The following is a 25,588-nucleotide window of genomic DNA, read 5'->3' on the forward strand; positions in this document are numbered from 1 at the left end:
TAGTCTGGGAAACTGACGGGTCACATCTTGGTTTCCGCTGACCGTGAAAAGGATTTCCACTAGGTGAAGGCGTTCAGCTGTCGGGAGGCTCAGCAGACAGTCCGCTTCTGGGCCTTTAATGACATGGATGACCGCTGGGATAGTTGTGTCCTCATGTTTAAGGGTCGTCGAGAACTTCCCGAGGCATGGAAGTGGCTTCTTAGCCATCCATGTGAAGACTCTGACTGGTGCAAAGGTCAGAGGAGGACGCGGACTCATTCTTTCATATTCGGTGACTGGAATGTAGTTCAGGGATGCACCTGAGTCTAGTACAAACTTTGTATCATGATTGCCAACTTTGATGTCCAGCCGGGGATATGTCTTAAGCTGATCTGGATCTGCGGCTAAGTTCAGATATTCAATGGTATATGTTGAGTCTCTGGATGACGGCCTAGATTCCTTGGATGGTGACCTCCGTTCCCACCTGGACCGACGTGACTCTCGGCTGGAGTGTGACGACCCAGAAGACTGCTCAGTTTGTTCTTGTACAGCTCGTGCATGGTGTCTTCGGGTGCCGGATCGGGACATTCTCGGGGTACCTCTTCGTGAGTCAGGCTGAGCTGTCCTTGTGGCACCACTTCGTCTCTCCTTATTGTATTCCCCACACATCACTTCAAAATGATTCGTTCGACCGCACTTCCGACATCTTTGACCCATGGCAGGGCAGCTGTCTACATGGGGGTAATCATACCCACAACGGTAACATTTCCTCACGTTCTCTGATCTCCTTTCCTTCTTCCACGGCTCTCGCCGCTGATGCCTTGACCGCTCCTGACGGGATGACTGGCGTGACCTCCAGTGTCTGTCTCTCGAACTCCTTCGATTCTCACTCTTGGCGTGCACACGTCGCACTTGTTCGCGACTTCCTTTGTGCCCCGTTTCAATGTCGGCTGCATACTCTTCCGCTTGATCAAAGATTCGTGTCATCTCCTCTATATCGTCGAGGCTATGTTCTTTTCTCAATAGTCGTCTCCTTAATTGGTCGGAGTGGCACCCATCGATTATTTGTGACTTTATTGCAGCATCTGTTGAGAAATTATCAAATGCACAATGCTTGGCTAGTCTCCTCAGGCGCATCATGAAGGCGCTCATTGGTTCCTCCTTCCCTTGACGAGCGGAATGTATGGCGTTCATAGTCGACGTTCTTTTTGTGAAGAAATCTTTTGTTTAATGCGTCACGCACTTTGTCATAGGTGTCCGCTTCCGTGGCAGGAAGGTCTTTGATTATTTTGACTATCTCCCGCTCCGCCAAGTTGCGCAGAGCAATCAACTTCTTTTTGTCCACAATCACTTCTGACCCTTCGATGTAATCTTCAAATTCTTCTAACCATTCTTGCCATTTGGGACCCATGGTTCCCCCAGTGGTCACTTTGAGAGGTTCGGGTGCTCGCAGGTGCGACCCACCTGGAGCCTTAGGCTTCACATCGGCCAGTGGCTGCGGATTGCCATCATCATCAGACATCTTTGCAGTGCTTGTTTGTGTCTTTGTCACACTCACTTGTTCTCACCAATGTTTGATTATTCTCTGATGCCAGTGCTAGTCTCTTTGCCAATGCTCGTTTCTTTTCTGTTGCCAATGCTTGTTTCTTTGCCAATGCTTGTTTATTTTCTGTCGTCAATGCTTGTTTCTTTGCCAATGCTTGTTTATTTCTGTTGCCAATGCTTGTTTCTTTGCCAATGCTTGTTTATTTCTGTTGCCAATGCTTGTTTCTTCGCCAATGCTTGTTTATTTTCTGTCGGCAATGCTTGTTTCTTTGTACAGTGCCTGACTTCAAAATGGCCGCCGGTAGTTTGCACAGGGAAAGTGTCCCGAAAGTTGCCTGACTCCAAGATGGCCGCCGTGGTTATCTGCAGGCACTATTTTCTCTCTCTTCATTCGACCCTTTTCTTCACCCAGGACTCACCGGCAGTCGTTTCCAGGAGCAGCACCCTCCAGATTCAGCTCCCTCCGGTCACAGGAGGGGCAGGGTCACCTACTGTTGGTATCTGCTTTGTCTGGCACCGTCACACAGCAGCGGACTTTCTTTTCAACGCTGCAGGGGGACAGGGTGCTCATACACGATCCTGTGGGCTGCCGTCTTGCTCATCCCACCCTCGTCGCCAGTTGTAGCATCGTGCTACAAAGAACCACAGACACAAGTTCTTATATTTCAGGAGCTTTATTATCTGCAACCTGTCTCGACCCTGTCCCTACTCTAACTGCCTCTCTCTCGTCCGTCCCCTCCTTTTCCTGTCCACCCCCTGAGCTCCACCCACAACCACTAGCCTGCTAACTTCACAACAATATACACAAACCTTTCCCTACTCACACGTTTGGGTAATGCTCACAATTCAACACAAAAAAACAATAAAACTTGTGATTGTGGTTTGGTTTACATATTCATGATAGATACGAGTGTGTATTGATTCTGTTCACTTTAGTGGCTCGCTGAGGAAGAGCTTTTTTTGCTCGAAATGCATTGGAGCATTATAGAGAAGAATAATGTGGAAATGCAAAAGAAAGTATTCTGATTGAAGGACAAATCAGATAAATGTAATATCAGAATAAAAAACTCATTGAACTAAAATCATTTAAAACGTTACAATTATTTGAATATTCTCCGAGGAGAATAATACTAGGAGAGTGCATACAGGGGGATGCAAACAAATTGTTTGGAAGCACGATTCAAATATAAATACTTGGCGTTTTAAAGGGTGGATACTTCACCCCAGGAGCACCCTGAAATAATTAACTAAACTAAGAAATTCAAGTTCAACATTAAGGTTGTGCGTAAGCAATTGCTTGCTCATTCTGTTGGAGCCATGGCTGCTACCATAGCATTGGCATATGGAATGCCATTCCGAGATAGATGTCAGGGTGCTACATGGACTTCAGTTCACACATTCACATGGCACTATTGCCTTGTCAGTCAGGTACGTTGAGATGGGCATTTTGCCTATTCGGCCTGCAGGACTTATTTTATCTGAGCCATTTTAAAGACACATCACCTTGGGAGTTACTGTTTTGGTGTCTAAGTCGTTAAACCTAATTCCCGTGGCTCAAGCAAAAAGCTTGACCCCTGTGCTCACAGCAGCACCAAAACTCACAACCATGGTAGCATCTAACAAAAATACAGAAGAGATTTTATCTGTAAATCCCCTATCTGAAAAAAATAGTACTCCTTGCAATACCATCACCACAGATATGAAGAATAAACAACCCCAAACTAGACAACCCCAAATATATCGAGAGAGGGAGAGACAACAACAGGGCAACACACGACCAGTAACTCTTCCACCAGAAGCGAGTCCATTTGTTGTTATTCTGACCGGTGTCCCAGAATTGACAGACCAAAAACCTGAACCAAACTGGTCCTTAAAAAACAAGATACAACATTGGCTTACTATAAATCGCCCAGCACCCGCTTACTGCTCTACCCGAATTTTAATGGTTAGAAGAGCTCCCTGGGTTGGCCATGGTAAAAAAACAATACAGGGCGATTGTATCTTAATTACCTTTGAGGACCCTAGGATAGTGGATTATATATGTGCAGAGGGGGATTCGAATCTAAATGGGGGGATAGGCATAAAACGCCTCTTTTTTCTACCCACCCAGATTTTCGAACGGTCCCTCACAAAATGATGGACCCTGGTATACAGTGGGCCCTCGCTATCGAGGGAGAGAAAGGTAAGAGTGGAGAGGGCAAGAGCAGTGGAGAAATTATAGAGAAGAACCACGTTGGGAGGGTTGGAATGGAATACCACTAACAAATATGTACAGTGGTTTAGAATGCGTGGACTGATCATCACAGCCAGATGAACAGGCCCTCAAACTCCCAGACAATCCCCCAACTCTAGATAATCCTCAAACTTCTGATTACCCCGTTACTGTTGGCAAACCACAAATCGAAAACAGCCCTAACAACGGCCCTCTATCTTTGACCGTGATCTCCTGGAACATCGCAGGATTGCGGCCAAAGGTTGAGGATGGGAGTATCATGCACTCTGTAGACGGACATCAAATAGTCTGCTTGCAGGAGACATGGTCGCCAACAGTACTCCATATGTTGGGTTACAAGACGTACTTCTCCCCAGCTTTAGTGGGACAAAAGGGTAGGCCAAAGGGTGGATTAATTATCTATATATCTAATACCATCAAAAATTTAAAACTAAGCACTATTGAACTGGAACATAACTTCCAGATTATTTCTCTTTCCCTACCCAGAAATGAGTCTGTTGTCCTTGTTAATTTTTACAATAATCTCAAGGAATCACAGCTCCAGAAAGTGTTGATACACTTGCACGAGAAACCAACCATCCTAAGGCAAAAACAAGGAGCTAAGGGATCATCATCTATAATATGGTCAGGGGACTTCAACTTGCATCACTGCACCCAACCGGAGAAAAAATGTGCGGGAATGATGACAGAGGAAGGTAACTTCATTACTCATTTTCATCATAATAATATGGGTGGAATAATGAACGAGATTCTATCAGATCTGGATCTCCAAGTAGTAAATACCCAAGTTGATAGTACTAATTCTTTAGAACCGACATACGTAGGAAGGGGTTTTAGTACCACAGTTGACTATATTATAATATCGGCTAGCTTACAAACCAGAGTCAATCAGTTTGAAGTTTTACCTAACATCTTAAGTGATCATTCCATCCTTAAATTGGAATTGCTCTTAAACTGTCAACAATCCCTATCTGTGACAATAGCTACTGCATTGACCCAGGGAAATATAAATCTGGGCCAAATAAATGGGTATACAATAAAATGGGGAAAAGTAGACCCAGGGGAACTTACTAAAGATCTGATAAAATTGGCATATCCCCAAATTAAGAAGTGTCTAGACCCACAGACCGAAGATGAGGAACTTCTTAGCAACTTTGCCCAAATCATGGGAGAAATAAAATCTTTACTCACAGTAAAACACAAATTAGGCCCCCAACAAATCAGAGGATGGTTTAATCATGAATGCACGCAGGCCCACTCAAACCTCAAAATAGCACTAAATAAAGATGAAAGGGACCCCCAGGCTATAGCCGCACTAAGAAAGGAATACCTTGCCACCAGAAAAAAGAGAAAGGCGGAGTTAAAGCAAGCTTTGTGGGATGAGCTCCACTCTAGTGCCCAGGAAAAAAACAGCCAGGCTTTCTGGAGAGTAGTGAGAGCCCCGTTCTTAGCTGTCGATAAAATTCCAAAAATTGAAGTTGCAATAGATGAGTCAGAATGGGTATCACACTTTTCAAAGATTTTCCAAAAACAACCAACAGAACAAGAAAATGAAGATATAAACTTAGTGGTCCCATCCTACCCCATCCAAATAGACTTTGAAATGTCTGAAGTCCTTTTAGCCCTGAAATCAAGCAAAAACGGAAAAGCTCCAGGACCGGATGGAGTTCCGGTAGACTTTTTTAAATACAACATAGATCTCTGGGCTCCTATCATTACCAGGGTATGCACGGCAGCCGCTAAAGGAGTCCTGGACAAGGTCTCTGATGGTACCGATCTTCAAGAAGGGCAACCGCCAGGACCCCGCCTGCTACCGCCCAATATCTCTATTGGACTCTTTGGGAAAGATAGCAGGCAGGATGATCCTGGAGCGACTTCAAAAATGGGTGGAGCAGCGAGGTATCCTGTCTGAGTTGCAATTCAGATTCCGGGAAGGGTTCGGAACCGTGGAACAAGCCCTTAACCTCTCGATCATCATTGGAAAATACATACAGGCAAAGAAGGACAAACTATATATGATCTACGTGGATCTGTCTTCCGCGTTTGACTGCGTTTCTCACTCCAAATTGTGGTCCCTCTTGTTACAATTGGGAGTCGATCTACCACTTTTGAATTTTCTGAGAGAAATGTACTCCAAACCCTCTGCTAGAGTCCGCTACGGTACAAAAGGCGAGCTGTCAGCGCCCCTTAGAGTAGAGCGCGGAGTCAGGCAAGGATGCGTCCTGGCCCCTTTCCTCTTCTCCCTCTATACTAACAACTTGGAGGTTGAGCTATTGAGGGATGCCCAGGACCTCCCACAGGCAAAACAACGCCCGATACCCGCTCTACTCTATGCGGACGATGCTGTCTTGCTGGCACGGACTCCCCGTGAACTTCAGAGGATACTTAATAGATATTCTCTTTTCATGGCCACTTTAGATCTTCACATAAATGTGAAAAAAACCTTTGTGATGACGGCAGGTGCTGGGAGAAAACACCCCAAAGATTTAATCCTCAATCAAAAAATTGAGTTTGCAACTGAATACTGTTACCTGGGTATTACAATAGACAACAAATTGTCCTGGAAAAAGGCAGTGGAAGCAAGGAAACATTGCTTTAAGAGAGCAATAGCGGCTTTGATATCATTTTCGCAAAAACTGGGAAAACGACCGCCCCTGGAATTACTAGCCATTTATAGAGCGAAGTGCCAATCAACAGCACTATATGGAGCTAGTGTATGGGGGCATATGGATGTATCTTCCCTGCAAATCGCTGAAAATAATTTTCTGAGGTTCCTTTTAATGGCCCCAAAGCGATCCTCTACGTATGCATGTCATGTCGAACTAGGCGTCCCATACATTGAGGACTTGGCAAGAATACAACCGCTACTCCTATGGCGCCGTATCTGGATCTCAGAAAAAAATGCCCTTACTAAGACAATAGTGGCAGATGCCATGACACTGGACCATGCTCAAAAAATAAAATGGCTAGCTTACATCAGGAACTTTTTTATTGACCTTGGGGCCGAAAAATATTATTTAACTCCCGAAAAAATGAGTGAACTCACCAAAAAACAACTACAAACACTAGCCCTGGGACATTTGCAAAATCTGAGATTACAAATCTAAGCAGGAAAACCGTCGGTACAACACGCTGTAATGGTTCAATCCACACTTTCCATCCAGCCTTACTTAAATCTTGAAATCAGTACTTTTGATCGCTTTCTCCTGGTAAGATTCAGATTAAACCTATTTCACAGGCTAGTAGCATTTCCAGTAGCAAACGCATGGGATACGACTTTACCTCTGTGTCCATGCGATGAAAAGTCATCACAAACTACTTTACATACAGTTTTGTTCTGCAAATTTTATCATGAACATCGCAAACTTTGGCTATTGACTTTATTAAAATCTTGGGGTTTTAAGCAATGTCGTCCTGCTATGTTGAGTTTACAGCTCTTGGACACTGAAATTACTTGTTATCATGTTATTAATTTTTTAAAATGTATACACAGACAGAAAAAATCTGTAAAGCAATGGTGTATGAAATTATTTTTCACTGTAAAATTCATGTTTAAAAATTCCTTTTTATGTATTAACACTGCTTTTATGGATTTCTGATACTGAAATTCCGAATAAAGAAATTATATATATATACTATTGCCTTGTCAGTCAGGTACGTTGAGATGGGCATTTTGCCTATTCGGCCTGCAGGACTTATTTTATTTGAGCCATTTTAAAGACACATCACCTTGGGAGTTACTGTTTTGGTAGCTAGTCGCATGGTGCAGAATCTGCCGTTAGAAGATTCCGTTAGAAATACAAGTTACTGTTCTTTGATAATGCACTTTCTGGCGGAATCTCCACCTCACTGCAGATGCTTTACTGCCTTCTCACTTCCCCATTCTGTGGAGGTGCCTCTTTTTAACATCTAAAACGATCCAGAGTTAGAAATCTGCAAAAAGGTACTAACAATTGTGCTGTCTCCGTGTGTTAGGGCTCAGAAAGAGATCAGCAAGAAACTGATGTCAGTGTGCAGGGTTGTGCGAATTTGTGACTCCACTCCTTCTGGGGCAGTACGGAGTCTGCGAGCTATATCAGAGCATTGCGGGTAAAAGTTTCCAGATGCAGTCTGGCACCTGGGGAGTAGTCTAAGGTAAGCAATTGTTAATTCCGGGGCAGTACAGAGCCAGTGCAGAGCTATATGAGAGCATTGCAGAGAGTTTTCCAGATCCAGTCTAGCACCTGGGGAGTATTCTAAGGTGAGCAATGTGTTAGAGGATCCACGAGTAAATGTTACTGAAGATAACTCTTGTTCAATGAAAAAAACAAAAGACCACTGAAATTCAGATGTTTTAGTTTACAGAGCTCACTAGAACTTGCACCACATCATGCCCTGCTTGCGAACTCGCATATTATATCACTCATGACACATTAAATGGCAAAATTGATAACATTACAGATGACCGGTCCACCTAGGGTAGCCTGGCACAAAGTGGGTAGGCCTAACTCCAAGGCAACTGTGTTATACTTGCGTCACACTCAACTCAGCAGTACAGCGTACCTCCACTAGAAAAATGACACCACACTGTTTTTTTTAGAAAAGTAGAAAGGCTTTCTCTTTCCTTTATATTCAGTTCTTCGATGTGTCCGCAATAATAAGACATCATTTTGTATGCTTTTCCATTAAGATTCCTGTTTCTGTAAACAAATAAATATCCCAGATCTAAGTATCTCTAATAACCCCTATTCAGCCGTAGGACTAATCAGCAGTTTAATGTGCAGAAGCTCATTTCAGTCAAGAACTCATTAAGCTATAAAAGGTTAAGCAAAAGGTTTAGTGACTGTTCAAAGGATACCACATTTATACATTTCTCAGCGATAAAATGCAATCAGTGCAAGCCAAGTAATGCCTAAGAAGGAAAAAGGCCAGGAATATCGTTAGTCACATAAGCAGTCTCTTAATAAAACTGAGTATACACCATATTCATAGTTCACTAGAATTCATGTGCTTTCCCAGGCAGGGAACTCCTTATCCCGGGTGATTATTATGTCATCAACTAATGATACTTAAAAGACCTGGCTCCCGGACAGTCATAGGAAGAGCAGCAGCTGACTTTTCAATGACAGGACGTTTTATCATTTGGGTTCTTCTCGTTCCTGTGTCCTAGGCCCACAACTCGCTCTTCTGTCAGAGATCGGGGCTTGGTTTATTCTTTTAACCCCGCTGAAACTTCTGCGGGACACGCCTCCCACCAGCCCCAGCCCCTGCTTACTTCATCTCACTGATCCAGTTTCTGCCAGTAACTGTAGGGATAAAGGCCCGAGTCACCCTGGGTGATGAAGGCAGTCCCGCTGAGCTACGATCCTCTCCGGAGACAGGACGGACTCCCGGCACGGCCTCCTTGACTGTCTCCACGTTCCTCCCCCCTCATGCACACACGAAGGGAAACTCCTCCCTCAGCCGCTCCCAACTCCGCCTCATTCCCCGGCACTCCTCCGATTAAGGCGGGTCTTCCTCTAAGCTTCCGCTGCCTGGCAACCGGCTCCCTGAGGCGACGCGCTTTCTTTAGAGGCCAGCCCACGGGTTCTCCCAGCGAGGAACTAGATGTCCCCCACAGGCCTGCGATGCGTTTCCTCATCCCGACTTCCCAACTCGGAACTGGGCGAAAAGGCGCTGCCGGCTCACACTCTCGAGAGCAGCACCCTTCCCACACAAAGGGGTCCCTGAAGGCCAACGGCGGTAATTCTGTGAGTACTCCGCTACCGTGTCAGGATTTTGAAGGAACACCACAGGTTACAGGGAGTCAATGTCGGACGGCCACCGGGGGGCAACTGGTGTAGGGTTCTGTCATGTCGGAGTTCCGCCCCACTCAACCTCGCCGGACTGGTCAAATCTCCTCAGTCCTCCACTGGGGGGAATTTTGGTGATTTCGTACTCTTCCTTGGTAGAGACCTGGCAGTGTCAGATCAATGGCTCGGGGGTAGTATCACAAAGGGGGGTAGCAGCCTCTAAAGACAGTCAGCCCCCACACAGTGTGTCAACCTCCTCACTCCACAGCCTGGACTCCAGCTGAACTCTACCTTCACCTATGATCTCCTTACAGCACAAAATGGCCGCCCAACATTCCACCTTTTATAGCCTGGGCCCAGAGTGTCTAGAGTGGACCAGAAGGTTCTGGAACTCCTCTTGACAACCCTATGGTCCCAGGCTGTGAGGTAATCTGGCCAGGCCACCATTTTGTGAAGTTCTCCTACCCTTCCTCCATTTTAGAGGAGCACCTGTGCTTCATTGTTAATCAGTAGCAATGGACCGCCCAGAGACCTAAGGCCAACACCAAAAACGTAGTAGACAAAAAGAAAAATGGAAGGCAAAAAGGGGAGAAAAAAATAAGGAGGGATCACCCAAAGGGCTAACAGGTCTAACAGTGCTCTGTATTTACAAATCACTAAAGTTTGATGTTTAATTATTAAGGATTGTGAAACCAGGTATGGGCTGAGCCCACCCGTTGTAGGTTGTAGAGGAACTGTTGAGGTATAAAGCCAAAGGCTGTTCTGAAAAATGTGCGAGAAATGGCAAAACTTCTGTTGACCAAAGGTTATTCACCAGTAAATATCTGGGGAAAATCCCCATGTTAAATAGTTGTATTACAGTGCTGTAGACTAATTCTATCTGTTTATAAGGTGTGCCTGTTATTCCTAAAACTTTGCTTAAGATTTTGAGGCATTGTTAGTGTAGAATGTAGTGGTGACCCACTTAAAGGTGGTTTACTTGTAGTAGGAACGTGTGTAGTGTATTTTACTAAACTGTGGAAGGTGGTACATAAGGCCTGAAAGAAAGTGTTTTTTGAGACGTGAATGTACATGTCAACCTTTTGATTTAAACTTATGGGTCCTGTGAAGTCTTGAAGGTAATTCCACAAAGGTGAATAGAAAAATAATCAGAGTAGCATGTTGAATTAAGTCATGTCCTTTTTGATGGTGTCACAAATTATTGCTTAATGTCATCCTTGATGTTGTTAATTGTGTAATTTGAGAGGTCATATAACATGTAATGAGTGATATAATATGCAACATCATAAGCAGTGCATGGTGGGGCACAAGTTAGCACAGGGAATTATAACTAATGAATTGAGCTGACTACCCTGTACAGAGGGAAGTTTGCCATAGGCAAATCCTGCTGGACTCGGCCTCTGGCCATACGCAGTGGGGGGAGCGGGGGTGGGGGGGGTTTGTCACATGCCCTGCTCCTAGCACTCCAGGTGCAGACATGCCCATCTTCCTCCCAAGCACCCAATCTACATTGAAGAATTTTTTAATATACATATTTTTACATTATTTGTGGGTACCAAGGTTCTCCTACAGAAGCAGTGCTCAAACATCACCCCCATGGTACCATCTGTTTCAGGACACTGGCACCCAGTCCTGTAATAGTGGTCTCAGCAATTTTCTCTGGGTTTTACTCATCCTATCGGATCTTTTGAAACTGCTAGATTGGTACCATTCCTGGGGTACTGAAATTTTCGGCAGCAGAAAATGCTCTCTTGGTAGGTACATTGGTGTGTGTAGGTTGAATGTGAAGGATGAATCAAGGATTGGATTTGAATGTATGAGTTTGGGAATGAATGTAAGGAAATGTGATTTTTGATGTTTTGTACATATAAATGTTTGGTTATCATATTGTATTATGGGAATTGTGAATAAACTATCTAAGGTTAATAAAGGATGTATGTGTTCTTGTACAAATGAATAAGTTCAAATGAACAGGTGCTATGAGAATAAAAAGTTATTGATTAGCTCATGGGCGTATGGATTCTTTGGTACTGCGTCATCCTTCTAAGTGTTGAGAATTGTGTATCCGTATTGGCATTTGGTTTGTTTTCTTCATTGAAAGGGCTCAGCCGTACTGATTTAGAGTCACACCCTTGAATGTTATTTAGTTGCTTTGACATAGGACCTACTTGCACCTTAGTGAGGCTGCTATCATGAGTTTCACTGATGGGCTCCTATGAATCTTGTCAAGTGTTTTAAGGTCGTACGACAGCCTTAAGCACCCATTCCCCACACCAGGATCTTCCTGCATGCTGAGTGTATGCTGTCTCAGTGTCCCACGCTTCATACTTTCATTATTGTTATTTTGACCTAGTGAATGATGTTACAGTTCCTATTATCACACAGTGTGTGCAGTAATAGATTTTGATGTAGTGATTTTCCCCTAAGGAGTTAGTTTTAGATTGTTGTCTGTCTTTTGAGTTTGCCTAGTGCCTTAAAGTTGAGATTCATTTCATGTACAACGTATAGCGTTCGTGGGTGGGCACCTCAGAGTCCTGTGGTTTCAGTGTTTGTTGCTGTGTGGTTTCTGATGGAGTAAGAACAGTCTCATTTGTAGGATAATCTTGTTGGTATTCCCTTGTAGCATATTCTCGGATTGCAATATCTGATTCTGTAACCTTTCCTTCACTGTTCAGGACTACTCAGTGACAGGAAAAAGGTGACACTTGGCACACAGCCAACGGTGCTCCGAACATTTCGCTCACTGTCTACCACAAATGTCTTCGCTTGCTCCGATCGGCCAACTGTTATCTACAGCAGCAACCATAAGCTGGTATTTTCCAATGTCAACTTGAAGGAGGTCAACTACATGTGTCCCTTAAATTCCGATGGTTACCCAGACAGGTGAGTGTGGGCTATTAATTTCCTGGCACACTTTCTAAGCTTTCTTAAATTTCATTTTTCCCACGTATGTTCATCCTTGGCAGTGCCCTTGAGGTCCCTAGTACAATCAGACCATGTGAGTGTCATATCATTCATGTCCAGGGCCCTGAACACAAGTTTAATTACTTCTTAGCTCTTCATTGTCCTTACGCTCCATCATATGCACCGTTCATGTCCTACATCTGCCCACAGTGACCCCGTACCGGTTTGCCCTATTCTACTTTCCACAAATTGTATTTCATGTCAGTGTGCCAAAGGAAGCAAGATCTGTCTCTTCATCGAGGCAAACCATGTGTTTCATTAAGTTAAAGATAAGTGAAAATATATCCGTCTGTAGGCAGTGTTGTAACAAGAGGCTGTTGCATCAATAGGTGCGGGAGGTAGTGGTGTAGGTGGTGCTGCCGCAGCCTCATAATAAATATACTGAAGTACAGAAGGTAAATGAGCAATATAAAGGTCTTTACATTTTGCTTTCATCTTGTCACATTTGCTATGCATTCAAGACAAAGGTAAATTGTCAGGCTTATTCTTTTAACTTGTAGATTGGTGTTAACTTTTCTTAACCTGACTACAAAGTATTTTGTAAAGTGAACGATCTGAAAATCTTTCTGGGGTGCATGGAGTATTAAAGGGTGTAGAATGTAAGATTTTTTCTAACAAAACATTTAACTGTCAACGAACTGAACAAATATTTCTAAAAGTAGCAGATGGGAAAGCCCAAATGAAGCCTGTTTTTGTAAATCTGAAGTGTGATGGAAATAACAATTTTAAAATGATCAGACCAAATCGAGGCACTTTATTTGGCGGTACTCGTGAGGCACTGATTGGACTGGAAAGAGTGGGAATCTCACCTCGATCCAGAGGGCAAATATATCGCACTACTTGGTGACCTCGGTGGCAATAGCAGCAGTTTACGGACCTAATGCGGACACCCCTGCCTTTTTTTCAAAACATATTGGCCAGGGTGAGGGCAACTGGATGTGACACTATCATCTGGGGAGGGGACTTTAATGCGATACTAGACGTGTTGGACAGGAAGGGGCAGTCCTGCTCCCTTCATCCTAACGCAAGTGCTGCATTAAACGCTATTATGTCTGACGGTAATCTGATCGACATATGGCGTCACCGTCATCAAAACATTAAGGAAGGCACATGTATCTCTGAGTATCACAGGGCCTGGTCCAGGTTAGATTATTGGTTGGTATCACGGGATGCGGCGACATAGACATACAAAGTCTCTCACCTCTCCAGGTCTTTGTCCGACCATGCTCCTAGTCTCCTGCGCCTTCCTATGCCAAACTCACCTAGCAACATGTTCAGTTGGCGGCTTCCCCCTAATGCCCTATTGGATGAGGCCTTTAAAGAAGAAATATGGGGGATATAATCTATTATTTTACTCTTAATGCTGGCTCGGTCTCAACCCAGGCCTCCTTATGAGAGGCCTTTAAGGTGGTAATAAGGGGTAAGTGCATAGCACATCAAGACGTGGTACTGAAGGCAATCAGAGCCACATTGGCTTCCCTCGAGAAACACATCTAGGAGCTTGAAACACAATTTTTTACCACTGACGACCCCACTCTTATTGCTCAATTAAAAGGAAAACTGTTGGAGTTTGAGGAAGAGGCCCAGCGAGAGGTGAAGTTTCTGGGCAAGCACACACAAGCCAGGAGGTACGGGAAGGGGACTAGGCCGGGGAGAACCCTAGCAACAATGCTGCGCAACCCGCGCTCCACTGCATATGTAAGTGAGATCCGGGGATATAACCCATAAGTGATTAGAGTCCCACAAGAGATATTGGACGAATTCACCCAGTTTTATGCCAAACAGTATACAGCCACACATTTCTCAGTACAGGAGGGCCTTCTGTCTTTCCTGGATTCCCTGAAGCTGCTTTGGTTGAGACATGGGCACAGGTAATACTTGGACATCCCCTTCTCTGTAGAGGATGTCACCCAGGCGATTAAGGGTCTCCCATTGGAGAAGGCCCCAGGATCCGATGGCTTAACCACCGCATTCTACAAAGTAGATGCAGAGGAAGTAGCCCCACACCTAACCACGCTTTATGGGGAGGCCTAGACCAAAGGTATTTTACCGCCCTCCATGTGTGAGGGCATCATTATTACCCTGTTGAAGCCAGGGAAACCAGATGACCACATCGACTCTTACATACCACTCTCACTAATAAACATGGATGTTAAAATATTGGCAAAGCTGGTTGCTAACCGACTGCAGCTGTTGCTTCCATTGATAGCCCGCCCAGACCAATCAGTGTTTATTCCCGGGAGATCCATGTCACACAATCTTCAGACCTTTTTTACTGTAGTTCATTGCCTGCACCCTGATACGCAAGCAATTGCGGTGTTCCTTGATGCCACAAAAGCATTTAATACTCTAGAGTTGATATATCTATTTGTAGTCATGGAGAGGATGGGATTTAGCCCCTTTCGTGAGTCTCATATGATTTCTCCGCACAAAGCCATCTACAATTATCCGAGTGAATTGGTATGCTATCGGATCCGTTCATACATAACGAGGGGTACGAGACAGGGGTGCCCTCTATCCCCCCTGCTCCTCGCCATAGCGATGGAACTACTGGCGGTACTATTAGGCAACACCACTCTGCTAGGGGCCTGGGGTTCAGCACGAGGTGCCTCCTGATTTCGTTATACGCCGACGATATCATCCTATATATTAATGACCCGGCGGCGAACATTGCCCCTATCCTAAGCGAATTAATTAAATTCGGAGGCCTATCCGGCATTTCAGTAAACTGGGCCAAGTCAACTATATTTCCCTTAATGGAAGCTACTACACCTTTCCCCATTGATTATCCACTCAAATAGGCTAATGGCCCGGTGAAATACCTTGGCATGTGGCTTAGCAGGAACATGCAGGATATCTGTAATATGAATTACGGACGTATAGTTTTGTGGCTAAAGGAGAATGTTAATGCGTGGACTGGCCTCCCCCTGTCCCTGGCCAGGAGTATCGCAGTAGCGAAAATGATGGTTCTGCTGAAACTGTTGTATGTATTCGTTAATATTCTGATTCCTCTCACACAAGCTTTTTTTAATTCCATTCGATCTTTACTAATTTATATGATTTGGGTGGGTCGATAGTCACGGATCTTGTGGGAACTCTTAAGCCTACCTTTATCCCCGGGGCGGCCTGGAAGCCCCGGACATCCAATTGTATGCATTCCGGGCCCAGGCCCAGTTCCTGCATTTCTGGGCACATCCCACCCCTTTTCTCCAACACACGGCTGTGGAGATGGATGTTGCGGTGCCAGTTCCCCTCCAGGTGGCCCTATATCAGGCATACAGAAGGCAGCGAGACGGCATTGACACGGTCGAAACCCTGAGGTGGGCTTGGGATAGACTCTGGGCTAGAGCTCATCTCAAACTTTTGTATGTCCTGTCCCTTCCCTTCCCCTGGCACATAACCCTATGATACCCACTATGGGGGAGGGCGCACGCAGAGCACTGGCAAAAAAATAGGCTTACGTACCCTCGCTGACCTATACCCCGGGGAGATGTTCAGGTCCCTCCCCCCGAACCCGCAGAGGAGCTTGCAGTGCCCTTTTCAGAATTGTTCCTATATTATAAACTTAGGGCTACGAGCAGGGCTATGCGTGACACATTCCCCAGCCCTCCTCCTACACTGCTTGCCCTTAAATTGTGGTAAAAACAGACTCCCCTTGCAGACTCATAACAATCATTTGTAATAATATGCAGAATTCTGCCCCTCTGTAAACGCCCAAGGCCTTTCAGTCTTGGAGAGCCGAATTCCAAACTCAGGTAACGGAGGATCAGTGGGTCTTTTGTTGTAACCAACTCACAGCTTTATCCCCTAACTACAAGCTGCGTTTGATTCATTATAAATACCTCCACTAATTCTATTGGACCCCCTTCCAGTTACACCGCATGTGGATCAAGGCAGATGACGGCTGCTGGAGATGTGGCTCTGCCCCAGCTACGTTCCTGCACATGGCATGAGATTGTCCCTGGTTGGCCTCATTCTGGTCTAAGATCTTCACCACAACACATGATTTATTTGGCACGGCGGATGTCCCAGACCCATTACTTGAACTACTGAGATATGTTAGACACACACCGACTGGGAGCTGTAAACCACACGCTTTGTTATTACTTTGTGCTAAACGCCAGGTAGCCATGCACTGGGGGAGAACGGGAGCCCCCTCTGTGAAGGCTTGGATCCAAGACGTAACCTTCAGCCACACACAACTAACTACCTTTTGGGAGCAGATGCTATCGGCATCCAGGCCAAAGGACATATGGGGTCCCTTTCTGGAGTTGGCACACACACAACAAAACGAAGGGGCGGGTTCTCAAGTGGCATCCCGTGATTTGTAGGTATGCACTCGCAAGCCTCACTACAGGTAACACCCTGAACTAGGAGTAGTACTGACCTCAAGATAATTATGAGTATTAGAAAACCCACATAGGCCCCGTTACGACTGTTGGTTCCAGGTGCGCTGTGGACTAATCTGCAATTTAAATGTCTCCCGCCGTACTGTTGTACAATGTATGATATTTATTACAGGATCCTGTAAGTATTAGACCATTCCAATGTACAGTACTGTAGCTTGCAAGTATATGGCGGTAGGTATGAGAGGTACCCCTTAACAAGAGTCAAGGGAATTGGGGTTAGCTAACCGGTGGTATTTCAAAGTTCTATCCACCTTTATCAAGACAATGTTTTGATTTCTGTCAGGGTTCAGGGGTCGATATAATTGCCCTAGAAAAATAAACATACAATAAATTCCGATGCATATCAAGTAATTTATGATCGTTATTTTTAACGGTGTTATCTCTTTAGCCTGTAAAACATAAAACATGGCAATACATTTATATAAACCCACTCTAAAATATCTTGGTGGTATTGTAACTGATGTTTTTTTCAATACATCATACACGTAGGTATACAGTCACTGTTGAACAGATTATGGTTCTTCTTACAAATTAATACCAAGGGAATTAACAGTTATAATACATGTCTTTATGCAGGATCAATTATTTACCCTCCTTTCACAGAGATAAAAAATTCAGTTCGTTAGCCATTTATTAGTTTCTTTATATCACTCTCTTTGAGGAAAACCTGTTCTTATTTGAGTGGAAATTAACAAATACTGTGCATCATCCAAAAGGATGAAAAGCTGAAAGGCTTTTGAAATATACAATGTCTACCATGTCTAACCATCTGTAAATTATTTCCTGCCTCTTTCTTCGAAGATAAACTATTATCTTAAGGGTATAGGTTACCAGATTTTATGAGGGAGAAAGACGATGCTTTTAAGAAATGCGTTTTTTTATAGTAGATATCCATATGAGACCGTATACCAGATTAAGAAAGCCGGACAATTTAGTCTATTTTAAAGTGTTTATATAAAGTGAAAGATAAGTTTACCTGGGAGTCCGTGTTAGGAAGATATTTTCAGATTCTATGTTATTCGGTATTTGTGTAGAAATTGTTAAAACCGCAAAACAAGTTGAAGCTGCCTATAGAGTGCTCCTGTGGATCGAAAAAGGATATAGGATAATCATAAGGGGGGGGGGGAGAACTGTGCTCTAACGCTTTTTTAATTAAGAAGATGTAATATCCCAGGCGGTTAGCTAGGCATGATTCGTGACAACTGGACCTACCTGCTAATATAAGCTTTTGCGCATGAAGTATGGGCTATCCAGAATTGTTATGCTCCATGTTGTTTTGCTTCTTTTCTTTATAATTTTAAAACCCAGAGGCGCCGAAGTCTTGTCCTAGCAGTGTCAGCGTTAGTTTCGCTAAACAGTAGATGAAAGAAAAAGGGGAGATGCAGATATGGCAGATAAGGTTATTGCTTTTAACCTCATGGTGTTACATACTGCCCAAGTGTTGACTTGGCTTACCTATTTATCTGCAAAGGACTGCTCGCTTCTCTGTTTGTATATAGCCTTAAGGTAGCAGAACCAGAGGCATACATATGGACAGAGATATTACTAGGTGCCACTGGCTAAGTTGTTTATATTGTTTGTTTTCCAAAATGCCAATAAAGAAAATTAAAGAAGTTTCCATGGCACATGATGGGCAGAGCCCAAAACGTACATTATACATAGATTCCAGATTAGAGGGTACTGGTTATTTTTAAACATCAAACTAGCATGCGAATCAACAGGTGCAACAACTGAAAATGTATGCAGGTTACCACACAGTTCACCGAACGCAGCATATTTACATTTATATGTACTAACGACCGAGCTATTCATTTTGGACATCCTGACAGTCAGAAAAGAGTACAAACAAGTTTATGGAGGGTTGATTTGTGGCGGGGCGGTAGATCTATGCTCCGATATGCCGCCTAGCTAGAACCAAATCTTCATGTGCTTCTGCGGACATCCCTGTGCCTGATATACCGCGTTACTCCAGTATTGGAACTTTCATAGATTTCCATAGCTTGTATCATTCCCCGTCATCGGAATGGGAGTCTCGGTTAATAAAAATAACATAGCAGAGGGTACAAAAGCCTAGGCCTCATCTCATTTTGTAGCATATCCACCTCTTTTTGTAAAAGAGACCAAAATAATGCAACAACCAGTCAGATTAGCCTCACCCCATAGAAACTTCCTGAGAGAACCTCAGAGCCTCAGATATTCTACCGCACGTTGTGGGCTAGAAAATCTGAATCTCCTTTGAGCTCTGCTCACTTCAACTCTGTTCTACTGTTTTTCAGCAGTTTTTCTTCAGGATTGTTTGATATTTCTTATTGGAATGTCAGACACATAGGAAAAAAACCTTTTTAAGGCTGGTTCCACCTGTGGCCAGAAAAGGTTGTATGTGAAGGACAGGCATAAAGACTCCATCTACTGCCTGTATCCGGAGCACAAGGCAGCGGACTGCAAAATCTGCCACACCTTTTCCACAAAGACTCTCTGGGACCGTGAGGGTCGCCTTCTCACCTGGCTCCACAAGCTGAAGTCCGGAAAGGCAACACTGTCAAGTGACAGCAAATATTCGTCATCTGCCACTTCGTCCAGAAGGTCAGTGAAGAGAGGTAGGGCTTCCTCTCCACCATCTACAGACCGTCATGCAAAGGCCTCAAAAAAGACCCCCTGTGAGTCTGAGAGCCGGAGTCCTAGCAAATCTCCTCACCATGGTCCAAAGGAGAGGGAAGGACTACCTTTAGCAGCAGCAGTGGCAAAGTCTGCTATACCTGTTAAAAAGCCTTCTCTGACATCTGAGAAGTCTGACAAGGATAGTCCATCGACGACGCTGCAAAAGACTGTCGATGAAGGCTGCAAAGGTGCAGGTTAAAATGGTACCACAGTCGACGGGCTCGTCGACGGTGCCTTCCAGTCTCCATCTGTCGACACTGTTGTCGACGGGCTTGTCAATGACTGTCAACTACTTCAACGTCGACGAGGGTGTTGACGGTAGCTGCAACGACTGTGGCGTCGACTAAGGCTTCAACAACGACGACAGCGGGAGTGTCGACTGTCTCGTTGATGACAGTGTTGACGACGCCTATCTCATCGTTGACTATTATTTCCTTTTCCACCGTCGACGGTACCATCGACGAAGTCTTAGTCGACGGAGAAGATCACCATTTCTTTGACTAGAATCACACCGGACATGACTTCTCCAAGAAGTGTTGCCCCTCAGCCTCCTGCGCTGTTGCTGGATGAGGAAGAAGATTCTGAGGGAGAGGATGATCCTTTTGGGTATGCCAATAGCCCCTCACAGCTTCTAGTCAAGTGCCAGGACACTGATTCTGAAGGTGAATACCTTCATGGGCATTCATATCATCACTCTTTTCACCGTCAGGAGGACACTAGCCAGGAGATGATTTCTGTTCCTTCTTCCCTCTTGGCGGATCTTTAAGGCATGTTGCATGAAGGAAGATGCTCCCAGCCTCCTCCTTCTCCATTTCCTTTGGCCCAGGCTGTGTCTTCTCCACCAGTTTTCTTTTGTGGCTTTCGCCAAGGCCACCCGTCCCAGATGGTGTCACAGCCGCAAGTCACCAGCACAGGTACACCTCCGGTAGTTTAAGAGGAGCAGGTTGATTCCTCGGACGAGGATCACTGCGATATCAGCAGGCCGGACCAGTGTGCGGAGTGGGATGATTATGTGATACCGGACCCAGCTTCTCCGACACCGGATGCAGTTGATTCTCCCCCGCAGAAGTTTGGGGGGTTTCACAAATTGATGGAGAGCCTCACTCACATTTGAACTTCCTATGCTTTCAGTTCAATCTGAGTGTTTTCTTTATGATTTTATAGAACGACGGTCCGTTCCATTCCTATTGTCAGCCGCTTCTGGGAGGAAGTTATAAAGGCAATGAAGAATCCGGCTACTGTCATTCCAGTCTTACCGCGTCTGGAGAAAAAATACAAGGCCCCTGACGACAGTCCAGCATCCTTAACAGGTCAACCGAAGCCAGATTCAGTGATATCCCAGACGGCTCAGAGAAAATCACGCAACCCTTCTGCGCCCATTACTACTCCTCCTGATAAGGAAGGCAGATGCCTGGATAATGCGGGGAAACGATTTTCCTCGATGGCAAGTCTTTTGATTTGAGCGGCAAACGCGTTGGTGATACGTGGTAGGTATGATCGTCAGATGTGGTGTGATCTTTCACCATATCTAGACCAGCTGCCTCGGGAGTCGAAGGTGGAAGCAAAGAAAATTTTGCAGGAGGGAGAAGTTACATCAGCTGAGATCGACTGCGCAATGGACATTGCCACGACGGCTCTCCACTCGCTTGCAGGCGCAGTTGTTCTTCGTCGCCAAGGCTGGCTAACGGCGACATGGTTGCGACCGGAGGTCCAAAACAAAATCCTGGACCTTCTGTTTGATGGGGAGGCATTATTTGGTAAACATATTGACGATGCCCTCCAAGACATCAAAAAGGATACGGAGACAGTAAGATCCTTGGGAACCCTACAATATCGAAAGCTTCCTTTCCGTGGAGCCAGAAGGAAGAAGTACTACAACCTACAAGGGTTCAAACCAGCAACAACGATATCCTTCTTATAGTTCAACGCCTCAGTCTTATTGTCCATCTTACCATCAAAGACAAGGGCAGACCTCTTCTTTCTCTAGGTCTAACTCTAGAGGTAAACAGAATCGCCAGTGGCGTGACACCACGAAGCGACAATAGCAGCGTACTGGCTCTTCCTGCTGTACCCCCCTCCCATACAACATCTGTGGGGGGCAGGGTATCTCAATACTTCCACAATTGGCAACGGATAACATCAGACCGTTGGGTACTCCACATCATTCAATGTGGCCATACGCTGGAGTTTGTTAATCTTCCACCTTCCAAGCTTCCTGCCTTCGAAACATCTGCGTCATCAGATGCTCCTCAAGGGAGCTGTAGAGCCGGTCCCCTTTTCTCAGAACGGAGAGGGTTTCTACCCCAGATTTTTTCTGGTCCAGAAGACGCTGGAGAAGTGGTGCCCCATTCTAGATCTCAGGGAACTCAACACCTATCTCGCAAGACAATCCTTTCGGATGGTGTCTCTGTAGGACATTTTACGTCTCCTCAACCCTGGGGACTTTATGGCCACTCTCGTTTTCAAGGATGCATATTTTCTCATACCTATTCATCCATCCACAGGAGGTTTGTATGATTTACAGTAGCCAAGAGCCACTTCCAGTTCAAAGTTCTACCTTTTGGACTTCGGTCTGCTCCGAGGGTCTATACCAAAGTGCTGGCGCTGGTGGCAGCCTTCCTCAGGAAGCAGCATTTTCAGAACTTCCCCAACCTGGACGATTGGTTGCTAAAGGCCCCAACCAGACATGCAGCGGAAGAAACAGTCGATGCATGCACGCGTCTACTCAGCAATCTGGGCCTGACTCTCAACAGGGAGAAGTCACCTCACTGTCCGTCCAGGGAAGTGCGATTCCTAGGGGCAATCATGGACCCGTCTCTCAACAAGGCTTCTCCATCCCTCGAAAGGCAAGAGAAACTGATGTCCATGGCTCAACTGTTGCGAAGAAGAAAGTATCAGTTCGCTGTTACAAATCTCCGCTAGAAACCATTTCCTCTTGCATTCCTTTAATAACTCAATGCAGATTGCGGATGCCTTCACTTCAGGTGCAGCTCGACCTGCAATGGCGACAAGTGGACGGATCCTTCGACGACAAGGTGGTGATCACTCAGGCTATGAAAAAGGCCGCTTTTTGGTGGACAAAGGAAGAGAATGTATCCCAAGGTCTATCCTTCGTAATCAATCCAGCTCCTCGGGTAGTGACTACAGATGCCTCGCTGGAAGGCTGGGCCGAGGTGCTACAGGACTTGCATGTAAGCAGACATTGGTTGCCACAGCACCGCCTTCTCCATATCAATCTCCTGGAACTCAGGGCGATTCGTCTCGCACTAAGGGCCTTTCTTCCACGGCTGCCGGGATCGGCGGTTCTCGTCCGCACGGACAACACCACAGCCATGCACTATATAAACAAAGAAGGGGGTACCAGATATTGTCCGTTGTCACAGGAAGCCCAGAAGATCTGGAAGTGGGCTATCCCACACAGGATATCACTGAAGGTAGCACATCTTCCAGGAATACTAAACGAAAAGGCGGACATGCTAAGCAGGCTGTCAGCCACGAATGGGAACTGAACCAGACTATCTTGGAGGACATGTTTTACAGGGTGGGACAGACCCTCTATAGACCTCTCTGCCACCCCGGAGAACAAAAAAATGCCAGTTTTACGCCAACAAGCTAAACCATCACAGATCGCTGGGGAATGCGCTTTAGATAGCCTGGTCAGGGGCATTTGTATACTCTTTTCCCCCCATTCCGTTGATAATCAGAAGACTCCAGAAGATCAAGACTGGGCCTTGCAGGATGGTGTTAATAGCTCCAGCTTGGCCGAGGCAGTTCTGGTTCACGGAACTTCACCTCCTCTCCCTCGTCCCTCCACGGCCGCTACGGACGGTCCTAGATATTCTCACGATGTCCCAGAGCCAAGTCTGGCATCCGGACCCTCGCTCCTTACACCTATCAGCATGGCTCCTGAGCTGCAAGAGTTTCTTGGGCTAGATCTCTTGGAGGACATTAAGATTATCTCTCGGGCCAGAGCTCCTTCTACTAACAAGACATGCCGTTTAAAATGGAAGCAATTCTGTATCTGGTGTCAGCAGGAGGGTTTCGACCCTTTTTCATCTCAACCTCACCAAGTTCTTCCATATTTCCTGTCTTTGACTAAAGCGGGGCTGGCTCATTCATCCATAAATGTTGATTTGGCGGCAGTTTCTCGCTGTAGACGCACTGCATCTGGACCTTCTTTCTGGTCAGCCAGGATTGTCAAGCAGTTTCTCAAAGGCCTCTTTAGAGTCTTTACTCAAGTGAGGCCTCCGCCTCCTATGTGGCATTTGAATTTGGTTCTCACCCAGCTGATGAAGCACCTCTTTGAGCCGATTCATCGAGCAGATCTGAAATTCCTCTTTTGGAAGGTGGCGCTTCTCCTAGCTCTCACTTCTGCATGAGGAATGGGTGAGTTGCAGGCTCTGACGATCCAGGAACCCTTCCTTCAATAAAAAAAAAAATACAGTGATTCGAAGGACTAATCCAAAGTTCATACCTAAGGTGCCTTCGGACTTTCATTTAAATGAGCCGGTGATTCTTAAGGCTTTCTTTCCTCGGTCCACTACGCTGGCGGAGAGAGCAATCCACTCTCTGGATGTGCAGAGATGTTTGAAGTTCTATCTGGACCGTACGAAAGAATTCCGAAAATCTTCTCAACTGTTTAGTTTAGCGCTCCTCTCAAGGGCTTGTCCCTGTCCAAGCAGGGAATTGCTCGGTGGGTGGCCAGTGCTATACGTTCTTGTCATTCAGCGGGCAAACCTCTGGAGGGTAGAGTCGGAGCACATTCTACAATGTCTATGGCTTCTTCTTCGGCCCTCTTTGCTGGGCTCCAGATCAAAGATATCTGCAAGGCTGGGACATGGAGCAGCACGCACACCTTCACAAGACATTACTGCCTGGAGGCCTCGACAGAGGAAGACACGGCTGTAGGCCAGGCAGTCCTGAGGAACCTCTTCCATTGAGTGGTGAGCTTTCCTTTTCTTCCCTCCTTCCTTTCTTTCTTGTTATTGGCACATTTTGATTTTAGGGTTATATGGGCATTTACTATGTCTTCTTAATGTTATTGCACTGTTTTTTAATGTTCTTTGCTTGATGCATAAAAAAAAGAGAGGAGTGGGAGACGCAACAATGAGGGAGCAAAATGTGCTTCTGACTGCTAACTACTCTGATACAAGCTATAGGAATCTATGAAAGTTCCAATACTGGAGTAAAAAAACAAGTTACTTACCTGTAACTTTGGTTCTCCAGTATTGGTAACTTTCATAGATTCCCATGCGCCCACCCTCCTCCCCTGGGAAAGCTCAGCCTTCAGCATGTTTTATTATACTGTTACACAACGGCTACGAAAATTTGAGGCTCTGAGGCTCTCTCAGGAAGGTTCTATGGGGTGAGGCTAATCTGATTGGTTGTTGCATTATGTTGATCTCTTTTACAAAAAGAGGTGGATATGCTACAAAATGAGATGAGGCCTAGGCCTTTTCTTTCTCTTTTGTACCTACTGCTATGTTATTTTTTATTTACCGAGATTCCCATTCCGACGACGGGGAATGATACAAGCTAAGCATTGTTGGTGGGCAGGTCCCCATCCACGCGTGGGCATTGTCCCGTTTGGCAGGTGTGAGGCCCAGGAACCATAATTGTTGTTTGTAGCGGTTCCCACCACACTCTTCTGTGCTATGGAGCAGGAACAGCTTAGGATCGAATGTGAGATCCCAGGACAAGAACCCTGCCGGTCCAGGCAGGAAGAATCTTTACACCAGTAAGGCTGCAGCACCCCGTAGTTGCATACCGTATGAAAGAAGGTTCCCTCCGCCTCCTCACATCTGAGACACATAGGGGACTGAATAACACCCATCTTCCAGAGGCAGGACCGGGTGAAATATACTTGGTGGAGGTATTTAAATTGAATGAGACTGTATCTCGTAGAAACAGCAGCGCCACAGGGGCTTTCTAGGGCCTCCGTCTAGGCGCACTCATCAATTACCAAAAGATGGGACGTAGCATGATAGGTGTATACATCAGCTGCTGCAATCCTCTCACAGTATGCTGAC

The 25,588-nt window shown here is 45.4% G+C and overlaps 1 protein-coding gene across 1 annotated transcript in view; it reads left to right on the forward strand.

The window, feature by feature from the left end:
- DDB1 (damage specific DNA binding protein 1) overlaps positions 1–25,588 on the forward strand; it is a 1,014,306-nt gene that overhangs the window by 489,907 nt on the left and 498,811 nt on the right. Inside the window, exon 16 of the mRNA XM_078680637.1 lies at positions 12,204–12,411. Coding sequence (XP_078536763.1) covers positions 12,204–12,411 — 208 coding nt within the window. The remainder of the gene's footprint in view (positions 1–12,203; positions 12,412–25,588) is intronic.

Source organism: Lissotriton helveticus, chromosome 3_1, assembly GCF_964261635.1.
Source record: "Lissotriton helveticus chromosome 3_1, aLisHel1.1, whole genome shotgun sequence".
Lineage (NCBI taxonomy): Eukaryota > Metazoa > Chordata > Amphibia > Caudata > Salamandridae > Lissotriton > Lissotriton helveticus.